The 13,170-nt window shown below is 43.6% G+C and overlaps 1 protein-coding gene across 1 annotated transcript in view; it reads left to right on the top strand.

The window, feature by feature from the left end:
• LOC137334009 (uncharacterized) overlaps positions 1-12,810 on the top strand; it is a 38,007-nt gene extending 25,197 nt beyond the window's left edge. The window contains exons 5-6 of the mRNA XM_067998410.1: positions 1,899-1,970; positions 8,310-12,810. Of these exons, the coding sequence (XP_067854511.1) occupies positions 1,899-1,970; positions 8,310-8,770 (533 nt within the window). The 3' untranslated portion in view covers positions 8,771-12,810. The remainder of the gene's footprint in view (positions 1-1,898; positions 1,971-8,309) is intronic.
• Positions 12,811-13,170: the final 360 nt, after the last annotated feature.

The following is a 13,170-nucleotide window of genomic DNA, read 5'->3' as shown; positions in this document are numbered from 1 at the left end:
GAATGTGCTGTGGTCTCAGTCCCTTCTGAGGAAGATGAAGAATGTGCTGTAGTCTCAGTAACTTCTGAGGATGATGAAGAATGTGCTGTGGTCTCAGTCCCTTCTGAGGAAGATGAAGAATGTGCTGTAGTCTCAGTCCCTTCTGAGGATGATGAAGAATGTGCTGTGGTCTCAGTCCCTTCTGAGGAAGATGAAGAATGTGCTGTAGTCTCAGTAACTTCTGAGGATGATGAAGAATGTGCTGTGGTCTCAGTAACTTCTGAGGAGGATGAAGAAGTGCCCCAGGAAGTCGGTCAGGGGGAAGAGAAACCGGAGACTGAGCCCAGTGGAGTAAGATGCTTGTAGAGATCACTGAGAATATCCAAACCCATGGTGAAAGTGACGGAGAACCTGGATGAAAAGCCAGAGGCTACATGTGAAGAGCCTGCTGAAGCAACTCGAGCAAGCGGTATGGAAAAGGTTCAGACGGAATGTGAGGAGACCATGGAAGCCGCTCTTGCAGAGGTGGCTGAGAAGATGGGAGTAGGGCAAGTTGCTGGATGCAGAGAGACCATTGAAATCACTCCAGCAGTGGGAGTGACTGAGGTTGTACGTAGTGAAGGGGCCATCGAAGTCAGTCCGACAGAGGTGGCAGTAGGCGAGAGTAAGTCTGCATGAAGGCAAAGCCGATCTTGAAATGACAAAGCAGGAAGAGATTGAAAAAACTGATGAGGAGCAGAGAACGAAGGTTAATGAGAAACCCCGAGTAACAAGTTCCGGTCTCTGAGAGACCCAAGGAATGGGCTCCATGGCTACCACCAGAATTTGTTCATTATGTTACGGGATCGAGTGCCTGTGCGGGCAGTGGAGTGTTCCACGTTTACAGATACCTGCGACAAAGGGAGTACACGAGGGAGGAATTCAAGGAGAAAAAGTCCAAAGATATAACAGCTACAGGGGTTGTTAAGCAGTGGACAGAGAAAAAGAAGAAGCCTGCTTCAGGCAAGGAAGCAGTTCAGGGTGGATTTCTTCTTTCTTCCCTCAGGCCTATCTTTGGTGGTCCACTGGCTGAGGCTAGACTGTATGATGGGATCCAGTGGCCAGCAGTTTCTCGAGAGTGCATTGACTACGTGGAGAATTATGGCATGAAGTGTGCCGGCATTTATAGGATATCAGGCACCAAATCAAAAGTTGATGAGCTGAAGCCAGTAGTGAAGCCTCTTTGCTGGTCTTGTGTGACAATGATGCCAGCCTTGCCTGAGATACAGGAGAGCATTAAGGAAGCAATTCGGCAGGGGTGGGGGGTGGGGAGAGGAAGAGGAGGGGTCGGATCGCGGGGCAGGCCGGAGATCGGGGGTCGGGGGGGGAGTCGGCGATCTTGGCTGCGAACAGCAGAAAGGAGGCCAAAGGTTTGCTCAAGGGGCTGGGGGGTAGTATTCTGGCGCACAAGGAGTGCTACGAAAAGCACTTATCTTCCAGAGCCGGCAGTTCCCGTCTCCATTTCGCTGCCGGGTTTCCCAAGACCAACTGCACTGTGGGAGCCTGATTTAAGCGATTAAAATGAAGTGTCCCACCTCTCCACGACGGCTCGAAACCCACTGCCGTAAAAACAGCAACGGGCGCGTACTTGGCGGGCTGGGGATGTGTTCCCTGATTTTTAATTTTTAACAAACACCCCGCCCATTGTGGGAGGGGGTGCGGGGGAGGGAAGGGGTTAATATCGACTTCAATGAGCATGGATTTTAACATAGTGAGGATGAGATGGAGGAAAGTTGTGTCGGATCGTGCATTGGAGTTGAGGAGCAAAGAGAAAGAAAAGCTCCGAAGCAATGGCCATTGTAGTATTGAACATCCTCGATCCCGTCGTGTGTGTATCGTTAATTACAAGTACATTTAGAGGACATTTTGCTTTATTACAGTCGCACCAGTTACCAATAAGAGCTCCAAAAGCGAACAAGAAACAGAACGGGAGCCGAAAGCTGCAAGGGCAGGTAAGCTTACTTTTCATATGTGTCACGGTTTTAGCTCCTCTGGGAATGAAATTGCTGCTGTTATTTTTCTTTTATTCGTTCATGGGATGTGGGTGTCGCTGGCGAGGCCAGCATTTATTGCCCATCCCTAACTGACCTTGAGAAGGTGGTGGTGAGCCGCCTTCTTGAACCGCTGCAGCCTGTGTGGTGAAGGTTCTCCCACAGTGCTGTCAGGAAGGGAGTTCCAGGATTTTGACCCAGCGACGATGAAGGAACGGCCGATATATTTCCAAGTCGGGATGGTGTGTGACTTGGAGGGGAGGTGGTGTTGTTCCCATGTGCCTGCTGCTCTTGTCCTTCTAGGTGGTAGAGGTCGCGGGTTTGGGAGGTGCTGTCGAAGAAGCCTTGGCGAGTTGCTGCAGTGCATCCTGTGTATTCATTTTAGAAATTGGGAACTCCTTCTTGCTCACAGGATGTGGAGATGCCGGTGATGGACTGGGGTTGACAATTGTAAACAATTTTACAACACCAAGTTATAGTCCAGCAATTTTATTTTAAATTCACAAGCTTTCGGAGGAAGGAGAAAATCTCCGAAAGCTTGTGAATTTAAAATAAAATTGCTGGACTATAACTTGGTGTTGTAAAATTGTTTACAATTGCTCACAGGATAGCAGACATGTGGAACAGACTCCCGGAGAAGATAGCTGATTCAGGGCCAATTGACACCTTTACAAGGATTGATATCATGTTGAGGAAGCAGATTAGGGGTTTTATGGCACGGCTTGTCTTTTTTTCAACAGAGATAGGGGAAAGAACTTAGGGGGAAAGAAAATTGGATAGGGCCTATTATTGGGCGGGGGTAACGCGATCCGTTATTACCCTGCACCCAATGGCCCCTGCGCAGGCAGAACGAGATTTTCGTGAGGCCTGAGGACTTACCTTCAAGCAGCGTTACGAATCAGCGTTGACACGAGGATTCAATGCAATTCGGGGGAGCCCCAATCTCTTAAAGGCAGGCTGTCTCTTAAAAATCTCTTAAAGGTAGCTGATACCTGTTATTTGCTGAAAGTAACAGTCTGCTGTCTGCACGGAGTCTGAACGGAGATCAGACATCGCACATGCAAAATACAGATGCAGCTCCCATCCCTATGTTTACAAACTGATGAGACATGTTAAAACGTTGAATAAAGGTTGCGCACTATTAAATCCCAGATCCTCCAATCTGCACGCCAGACCTCACCAATCTGCCGATCTGAGTTTGTACCAGGCCTGCGAGAGTGTGTGCACCAAGGTTCTCTGCTGATTTACTAGAGACCTTGGTGCAAGAGGTGGACAGTAGGAGGGACATCCTATATCCACGGCAGGGGGTGTGGGGGCAAGAGGCCCTCCAGACATATACCCAAAAGGCAGTGGGAGGCAGCGGGGGACGAAGTCAATGTCAGGTGCACAGCATCATGAACATGGATGCAGTGCAGGAAGAAGTTCAATGTTTTGACACGAGAGGTCAAAATGAGTGAGGTCAACTGTCAAGTGGCGTCTCCTACCAACTACACCACTAGCCGCATCCACTGCTCCACACACTACACCCCCCATCACCCACGTACCAACAAACTCTTTCCATCGTTACTCAACTCTTCCAATCAGATGCTTCCTCTCATCCTTACACATTACCACTGTTGCAAGCCGCCCATCCACAACTCACAGGCCACACACACTGGCAGCTATTCAACCATGACTGGCACATCACCCAGACACATGTCCCGTTTTCTTGCAGGAGAAGCTGGTACCTATCAGGAAGCAGCAAGTGGCAGTGGCATTTAGCCCCTCAAGCCTGTTCCGCCATTCAATGAGATCATGGTTGACCTGTGACCTAACTCCATATACCCGCCTTAGCCCCATATCCCTTAATACCCTTGGTTCACAGAAATCTGTCAATCTCAGATTTAGAATTCACAATTGAGCTAGCATCAACTGCCGTTTGCAGAACAGCGTTCCAAACTTCTCCCACCCTTTGCGTGTAGAAGCATTTCCTAACTTCACTCCTGCACCTCCTGGCTCTAAATGTTAGGCTATGTCCCCGCGTCCTAGTATTCAAGTGTAGGAGACCTCCAAAAACAGTTACAAATGTCTCGGCAGCCAGAAGCAATAATCCAGCCATGAACCTGTAAATCCTGCATGGTCCCTGCTGGTGGGGGGTCCTCCAGGCACTCTAAGACACGTTCAGATGGTCGGGGTTAAGACTGTGCGTTGAGTTGAGCGTTAGGTCCCAAAATGGTATCGATCACTTTAAATCAGAGTTGCACACTGGTTGTATGCATTTTCTCCTCACTTTACATGCTTCTGGCTTTCGGTATTTGTGCATGCGCTAACTCCTATACTAAGATGGCGTCCAGCGCACGTCAGCGCAGGAAACGTGCGTGCGCAGCCAAGACGCCATCTTGGATGTTGGAGAGGCCGTGTAGCGCCGAAACAACGGGCGCTACACAGCCCAATTTAGCGCTCTTAGTGTTTCTTAAAGTGCAGTCACTATTATTATGTAGGCAAACGGGGCAGGCAATTTGTGCTCGTCAAGGTCCCGCAAATAGCAACTGAATGAATGACCAACTATGGAACAGGATTAGTTTCTTATGACAGTTATTTAAATACAGTTAACAATCTGGTGACTGCTTCTTTGAGATAGGGAAACGACTGAACAGTGGCAGCTCTTTTAAAAAAAAAAGCAAAAACTAGAACACGAGCGTGTCGGTTTATTCTTACAATTAAAAACTTGGTTACCTGAATGTAACAGAAATAGCAGCAATAACTTGCATTTATGTAGCGCCTTTAATGTAGAAAAATGTCCCAAGGTGCTTCACAGAGCCAAGACAAAGAAGGAGATATTAGGTGGGAGGTATCCACAAGCTTGGTCAAAGAGGTGGGTTTTAAGGAGGGGCTTAATGGAGGAGAGGTGGAGGGGTTTAGGGAGGGAATTTCAGAGTATGGGGCCTTGGTGTCTGAAAGCACTGGTACTAATGGTGGGACAAAGGGAGGGGGGGGATGTACAAGAGGCTAGAGTCAGAGGAGCGGAGAGTTCGAGGGGTGGGTTGCAGGGCTGGAAAAGAGGCAAGGCCATGACGGGATTTAAACACGAGAATGAGAATTTTCAATTTGAGGCATTGGTCCTCTTCCACTTGTTCTTCTCCGTGCATTATGGTCAATGAATCCCATGGACACGGTGTTTATTTCATTAACAGCACATCATATTTAAGTTGCGTCGAGGAAAGTTTGAACTCCCATCACTCTCCAGATATCCCATTGCAGTTTTATTCAAAACTTGAGCATGAATCACTATTGACACGAAATCCTATTTTCAGTCATGCAATATTAAGTAAGATGGCTGTCCTATTTCAGAATTTCTTCAACCTTTCCTTGAACAAACACTGACGCCTGCCTCACACAATGGACTCTCATTTTGTAAATCTATCACAACACCAAAATGCCAATCTAAATTTCACATATTAAGGTGAGATATTATTGGGCCTTAAGTTCCAATTGGTGAGCACAAGACCTTACTGTGCAAAAGGAATCTAAGCCTGAGTCTCTATGGAGCTGCACCAAGTGAAGACACATATGAGCAGCACGGTGATATGCTTCAGTGCACGACGCTACGGAATGGCATGATCGTAGAATGATAGAGCACAGAAGGAGGCCATTCGGCCCATCATGCCTGTGCCGGCTCTTTGAAAGAACTATCCAGTTAGACCCACTCCCCTGCTCTTTCCCCATAGGCCTGCAAATGTTTTCCCTTCAAGTATTTATCCAATTCCCTTTGAAAGTTATTATTGAATCTGCTTCCACCACCCTTTCAGGCAGTGCATTCCAGATCATCACAACTTGCTGTGTAAATATTTTTCCCCATATATCGCCTCTGGTTCTTTTGCCAATTACCATAAATCTGTGTCCTCTGGTTACTGACCTTTCAGCCACTGGAAACAGTTTCTCCTTATTTACTCTATCAAAACCGTTCATGATTTTGAACACCTCTATCAAATCCCCCTTAACCTTCTTCGCTCTGAGGAGAACAACCCCAGCTTCTCCAGTCTCTCCATGTGACTGAAGTCCTTCATCCCTGGTACCATTCTAGTAAATCTCCTCTGCACCCTCTCTAAGGCCTTGACATCCTTCCTAAAGTGTGGTGCCCAGAATTGGTCACAATATTCCAGCTGAGGCCTAACCAGTGTTTTATAAAGGTTTAGCATTACTTCCTTGCTTTTGTATTCTATGCCTCTGTTAATAAAGCCAAGGATCCCGTATGCCTTTTTAACAGCCTTCTCAACTTGTCCTGCCTTCGTCAAAGATTTGTGTACGTACACCCCCAGGCCTCTCTGTTCCTGCACCCCCTTTAAAATTGTACCATTTAGTTTATATTGCCTCTTCTCATTCTTCCTACCAAAATTAATCACTTCACACTTCTCTGCATTAAATTTCATCTGTCATATGTCTGCCCATTTCACCAGTCTGTCTATGTCCTCTTGAAGTCTGTTACTATCCTCCACATTGTGTACTACATTTCCGAGTTTCGTGCCATCTGCAAACTTTGAAATTATGTCCTGTATACCCAAATCCAGGTCATCGATATATATCAAAAAGAGCAGTGGCCCCAACACCGACCCCTGGGGGACACCACTGTAAACTTCCCTCTAGTCTGGAAAAGAAACATTACCACTACTCTTTGCTTTCTGTCCCTTAGCCAATTTCGTATCCATGCAGCCACTGCCCCTTTATTCCCATGGTCTTCAAGGCCAATGCTAACGGATTTAATGTTCTCAAGCGGGGAAGGGTACAGGAAAAATAATTCCCTCCTTCACCCATTGTGCAAACAGAACTGGGGCATTTCAGAGTGTCCTACAGCCTCAATGGACAAGGTGTATTGATCCATTCCATGTTTAGTTTCTGAGCCTGATCAAGGACTCCATATCATTGCCTAAAGGCAGTTCAAAATGGAGTATCTCTCGCAATATGGTTGGAGTTAAACTGCACTCAGTAGGAACTCAAACCAATGTGAGATAGCCTCCGACTGCCACTTTTCATTGATGTGCACCTAAAACTACTTCACATCACAAAACTGTCTGTATAACTGTACCCAGTGAGATCAAAAATATATTATACTTGTAGAAACCAATTAGGACATGTTAAACATAAGAAATAGGAGCAGGAGTAGGCCAATCGGCCCCTCAAGCCTGCTCTGCCATTCAATAACATCATGGCTGATCTGATCCTAACCTCAAATCTAAATTCATGTCCAATTTCCTGCCCGCTCCCCGTAATCCCTAATTCCCTTTACTTCTAGGAAACTGTCTATTTCTGTTTTAAATTTATTTAATGATGTAGCTTCCACTGCTTCCTGGGGCAGCAAATTCCACAGACCTACTACCCTCTGAGTGAAGAAGTTTCTCCTCATCTCAGTTTTGAAAGAGCAGCCCCTTATTCTAAGATTATGCCCCCTAGTTCTAGTTTCACCCATCCTTGGGAACATCCTTACTGCATCCACCCGATCAAGCCCCTTCACAATCTTATATGTTTCAATAAGATCGCCTCTCATTCTTCTGAACTCCAATGAGTAGAGTCCCAATCTACTCAACCTCTCCTCATATGTCCACCCCCTCATCCCCGGGATTAACCGAGTGAACCTTCTTTGTACTGCCTCGAGAGCAAGTATGTCTTTTCTTAAGTATGGACACCAAAACTGTATGCAGTATTCCAGGTGCGGTCTCACCAATACCTTATAATTGTTGTAAAAATTATTTAAACAATATACATTTGAGCTGTTTCGGCTGCACACTATAAGAGGCTTTAGAGAGGGTACAATGCAGATTCACTAGGATGCTTGGTATGAGGAAATACAAATATGAAGAAAGACTTGAAAAGTTGGGTCTTTTTTTTTGTTAGATCAACTCAGATAACAAGGTGCTATATTAGAATTTTTTTTAAATTATGAAAGGATGGGACAGGGTAGATAGAAGCAGACCGTTTCCAGTAGTTGAGAGGCCATAGATACAAGATTAAATATAAGAGATTTAGAACAGAGGGCAGGGAAAACTTCTTCACACAGAGTTTTGAGGCTGTGGAATTCAGGGTTAGAGGTTGAGGCAGAAACTGTCAACATTCAAGATCAGATTGGAGAGGTGGATTAAGGAAAAGGGGTTGAAGGGATGTGGGAACGAGTTGAGTGAATGTGATTTAAACTATTTGCTTGTGTGGAGGGTAATCGGCAACACGGACTGGTTGGGCCGAATGTGCTGTTGTCACCTCTATGTACTTCTGTGAGTTACTTTGCTAAATGTGTGCGTTACTGACATCATGTCCTACTTTATATTTCAGAAAAGCAGGTAAAAACGTTTGAAGTTGTCCTGCTCTGCCTGTTGAGAAAGAAGCCGAAGAAATGTTACGGATGCAGCAAGCAGCTTCTTGATGGGGAAGGAGATCCAGACTTGATATTGAGAACAAAAGATGTTCGAGAATTCTATGGTCCATGTGGAAATAGGCGACTTGCTTTTCAGGAATCCAATGTGTACTTTCACTTGTTTGAGAAATGTGTAGAGAAGAAATATGGTTTATTTAATCACCATAATTTCATTGTGCCAAATGATGTGTTGAATCGTTTAACTAGCATCCAGCTCACAACGCTGAAAAGCATGAACATCATCCATGACACAGGAGACACAAAATCCCAAAACAAAATAGAGGAAGTTGACTTCTGGCATGCAAACCCAGCCCAACATCTGACTGATCCCCCCACCCCCCGACGAGTCACTCCCCCCCCCATGACTGACCCCGGATAACTGACCCCTCCCCCCGATGACTTACTCCCCCCCCTAATTGTCCCCATGACCGCCGATGCCCCCATGCCCCCCGCCTCCATCAATCCAATCTCACACTTACCTGAACACTTACCTCTTCCTTTCTCTTCTCCCATCCGACTGAGACCAGCTTCTCCATCAGGCTGGCCTGTCGGGCGGGAAGTCGTCAAAAAAAAGACATCCTTACGTCAAAATCATAAGGACGTCCAGGAAACCTATTCTTCCAGGTTTCCCGTCCACATTTCGACACCCACCTTCCCAGCTCTGGGCTAAAATTATGCCCATTATGTGGCAACCTGCAAATGGTAATATTTTTCAAGGGTCTAATAATGAACCTTGCATGCAGATTTTGCGCAGTATCCTAGTTCTTTTGTAGTGGCAGCCTGCATTGCCTGTTGCCCATATTATTATCTGAGACATTACCGTCTCCTTGATGTAGTGTTCATCCAGTCCATCTTTTGTGTCTGACGCTAGTAGAGCCTGACCCCAGACTCCAATGATGGACTGGAGACAGCAGGAAAGGGAATGTTCAGAGGTTAGAAGTTTGTAGGAGACCTGTGGAGCCAGCTTGGCCAAGCTATGCTGTGAGAATTGTCTGAAGACACTACATGTGCCCTAAGTCTTTATTCTCCACAGCAGTAATACCCAGTTTCTGCCACTGGGAGAGCCTAAAGAGCAGTAAATCAGCCAACCAGGCTTCAAGCTGAGAAAAAGGAAAGGACAACATTTAAAAAGAAAAGATGTAGTGAGGGGCCGAAAAAGGCAAAATACAAACAAAATGCTTAAGTTAGACGTTCCAATAGCTGGCAGAAAGAAATCAGTCTTTGTCATAATGGATCTATGACTTTAAACTCAGGACCAGTAGGTTTTATGTTCTGAGTCAGTGGCCCAGAAAAAGTTTTCCCACTCCCTGAGGTGAGGGTGGACAGATTTGTTAGTCAAATTATGATGAGGTGAGCTGAGTGTCTAAATTAAATTGGTCTGTAGAAGAAGGTCATTCTTGCCAAGAACAAAAACAACATAACAATTCAGACTGATTGCCATTTACACACCAATTATGTTTATGGTCATTACTGCATAATGATGCTTTCTTCTGAATTTAAGGTAGCTTCTGTTATGTTTTATGTTTTATGTTATGGCTCTCGTACTGCTGAGACTATGGAGGTGTCTTATTTACTTGAGACATTAATATTTACATTGTTCTTTTAACATTTTGTACAAGAATATATGAGACCATTGCCCTCTTTCCTACTAAATTGTAAATAGTTGTTTATTTCCTACATGGTATCCTCGACTTTCTCCATTCCTTGAGATGTCCTTTTTTTAATTGCTCTTTGTAATTATATTTGTAAATTACCTGGAGAATACCTCAAATTAGCTGTGCATCCAAGTGTAAACCAGCAAGTATATTCTATGTAAGACAAAAAGGAAGAAACGAGAGAAGATTAATCAATCCATCAAACCCACTGTGTACAAAAGCCACAGACAATCTACCTTATCATGCAATTTTCCTGAGGGAAATATCTGTTAAATATCTTCATGAATCTCAAAAGCAATCTAACAGAATATGTATTGAACCTCATAACTGATACCATTCAACCCTAACTGGTTGCTCCCTCCAAAGACACCTCCATAGTCTCAGCAATACGAGAACCATTTGTGTTACATTGAGTATTTGTTCATCAGTGCTTGTCCTTGTCCAAATAACCTTCAATACTGCTCCTAAAAATACATTTATCGAGCTCCTTTTTAAAGAATGTATTAATTAGTGTGTTTTTGTTGGGAATCTATTTCACATGTCCACTATGTGCTGCGGCAAACTCTTCTAATCTCCAATCTTGTTTGAGGTTTGTTAATTTTGTACTTATCTGCACTTACAAAAAGCCATGGAAAGGGTACAGTGAAGATTCGCTGGAATGATACCAAGACGGAGAGGTTATAGTTATGAAGTAAAATTTGGGTTTTGTTCATGGGTAAGATGTCCACTTAACGTAGTAGGGCGTGTTAAAAATTTATATCTGAACTTAACCAATCCGGAAATACACCTTTAAATGGCTACATTGAAATTTGAGACAGATGCATCATGGGCTGATATTTTTCATCATAAATTTGGATTATTGATAATACTTGGCCCTCTGGACAATTTTAGTGCATCGCTGCAAACCTCTATTTTTAATCTCTTAACATACATACTGATTAACCATTGGAAATGATTCCTTTAGTATGATTGAGTTGGTGTTGTATTCTGATATAAATAAAATCAATCAGCTGTTTTAGCTCATTTAATCATTTTCTGAACTTGCAATCTCATAAGTCAGATTCAGTAGCCTTAGTTGTAGCATAGACGAGGGATTTTTCTGATTTGGATAGTAGCTAGTTAAGATGTGCATGCAGCCCAGACAGATTGTGACAAGAATTTAAATCTTGTCATGGTTAAACAAGTGTCAAATTCTGTTCTGTTCTTAAACTCAAAATGGACAACGGACTTTAATCCATCTGAGGAAACAGCAGGCTGATCCTTTGATCTGGAGCAGAGTCAGGCTGATGGTGATAAAGTAGGAATTTATGCATTGTTGCTTGGAAATATAAACCTTTTGAGACGCTTTATACACAAACATGCATGTTTGCTATTTGATTCATAGAATCGTAGAATAATACAGCACAGAAGGAGGCCATTTGGCCCATTTTGCCTGTGCTGGCTCTTTGAAAGGGCTACCCAAATAGTCCCATTCCCCTGCTCTTTCCCCATAGCCCTGAAAAATTTTCCCCTTCAAGTATTTATCCAATTCCCTTTTGAAAGTTATTATTGAATTTTCTTCCACCGCCCTTTCAGGCAGTGCATTCCAGATCATTACAACTCGCTGTGTAAAAATTTTTTTTCTCATGTCGCCTCTGGTTCTTTTGCTAATTACCTTAAATTCGTGTCCTCTGGTTACTGACGCTTCTGCCACTGGAAACAGTTTCTCCTGGTTTACTCTATCAAAACTGTTCATGATTGTGAACACCTCTATCAAATCTCCTCTTGACCTTCTCTGCTCTAAAGAGAACAACCCCAGTTTCTCTAGTCTCTCCACGTAACATAAGTCCTTCATCCCTGCTACCATTCTAGTAAATATCCTCTGCACCCTCTCTAAGGCCTTGATATTCTTCCTAAAGTGTGGTGCCTGGAATTGACCACAGTACTCCAGCTGAGGCCTAACCAGTGTCTTCTTAAGGTTTAGCACAACTTCCTTGCTTTTGTACTCTATACCTCTATTTATAAAGCCTTTTTAACAGCCTTCTCAGCTTGTCCTGCCATCTTCAAAGACTTGTGTACGTACACCGCCAGATCTCTCTGTTCCTGCACCCCCTTTAAAATTGTACCCTTTAGTTTATATTGCGTCTCCTCATTCTTCCTACCAAAATGAATCACTTCACACTTCTCTGCATTAAATTTCATCTGTCATATGTCTGCCCATTTCACCAATCTGTGTATTTACTCCTGAAGTCTATTACTATCCTCCTCACTGTTTACTACATTTCCGAGTTTAGTGTCATCTGCAAACTTTGAAATTATACCCTGTATACACAAGTCCAGGTCATTTATATATATCAAAAAGAGCAGTGGTCCCAACACTGACCCCTGGGGGACACCACAGCATATTTCCCTCCAGTTTGAAAAACAGCCCATCATCCCTAAAGTCCAAACAATGTGTGTCAAAATTCCTTACTGATATTTTATAATGTCTTTCATAATACTATAATTCCCTACTGGTATTCTATTGTGTTTTTCATAATATTGTATTTTAGACTAATATTAGACGAGATTATGTTCTCCTTATGTATTAACATATTGTTTGCTTGGTATGCAATCTGACATCAAAGAGAATATGGGTTTCAAAATTGGCTCTTTTGGGCTGTTGAGAGTGTTGAGATTAACATTCCGTCTTTACTGTGTTGTGTAAGGAGACAGTTTCCAAGAAACCATTCAGTGGAGCTTTGGAGAGCCCTTTTAAAAATCAATAAAAAGATATTCTAGTGAAGAAAGACAATCCCAGTTTGATGTTTTAATGAACCTTTATCTTGTATGTGTGAGACTATTGCCTCGTACACTGCAGTAATGGCCTGTTTTCTGTACTTTATTGTGCTGTTCAATCTGTAAATATTGTAGTCATTTGAGCCTGGTCTTGCATTTGATATTTCCACCATTTTGATGACATAGTGCAAGTCTATACAACACCTACACTTTACAGTCCCCAACACTTAAAACGTCCACATTTAAAATGGGCAGTCGCTTAAATTGGCCAAAAAGTGATAACCATTATCCATTTGCATTAATGTCAACTTCAAAGTTGCCAGTTACAGTGTCTTAAGTACTCTGTTTATATCGGGTAGAAACAGCT

Source organism: Heptranchias perlo, chromosome 17 (genome assembly GCF_035084215.1).
Source record: "Heptranchias perlo isolate sHepPer1 chromosome 17, sHepPer1.hap1, whole genome shotgun sequence".
Lineage (NCBI taxonomy): Eukaryota > Metazoa > Chordata > Chondrichthyes > Hexanchiformes > Hexanchidae > Heptranchias > Heptranchias perlo.
The sequence above is the reverse complement of the archived record's forward strand: the minus strand, read 5'-3'. Positions and strand labels throughout refer to the sequence as shown.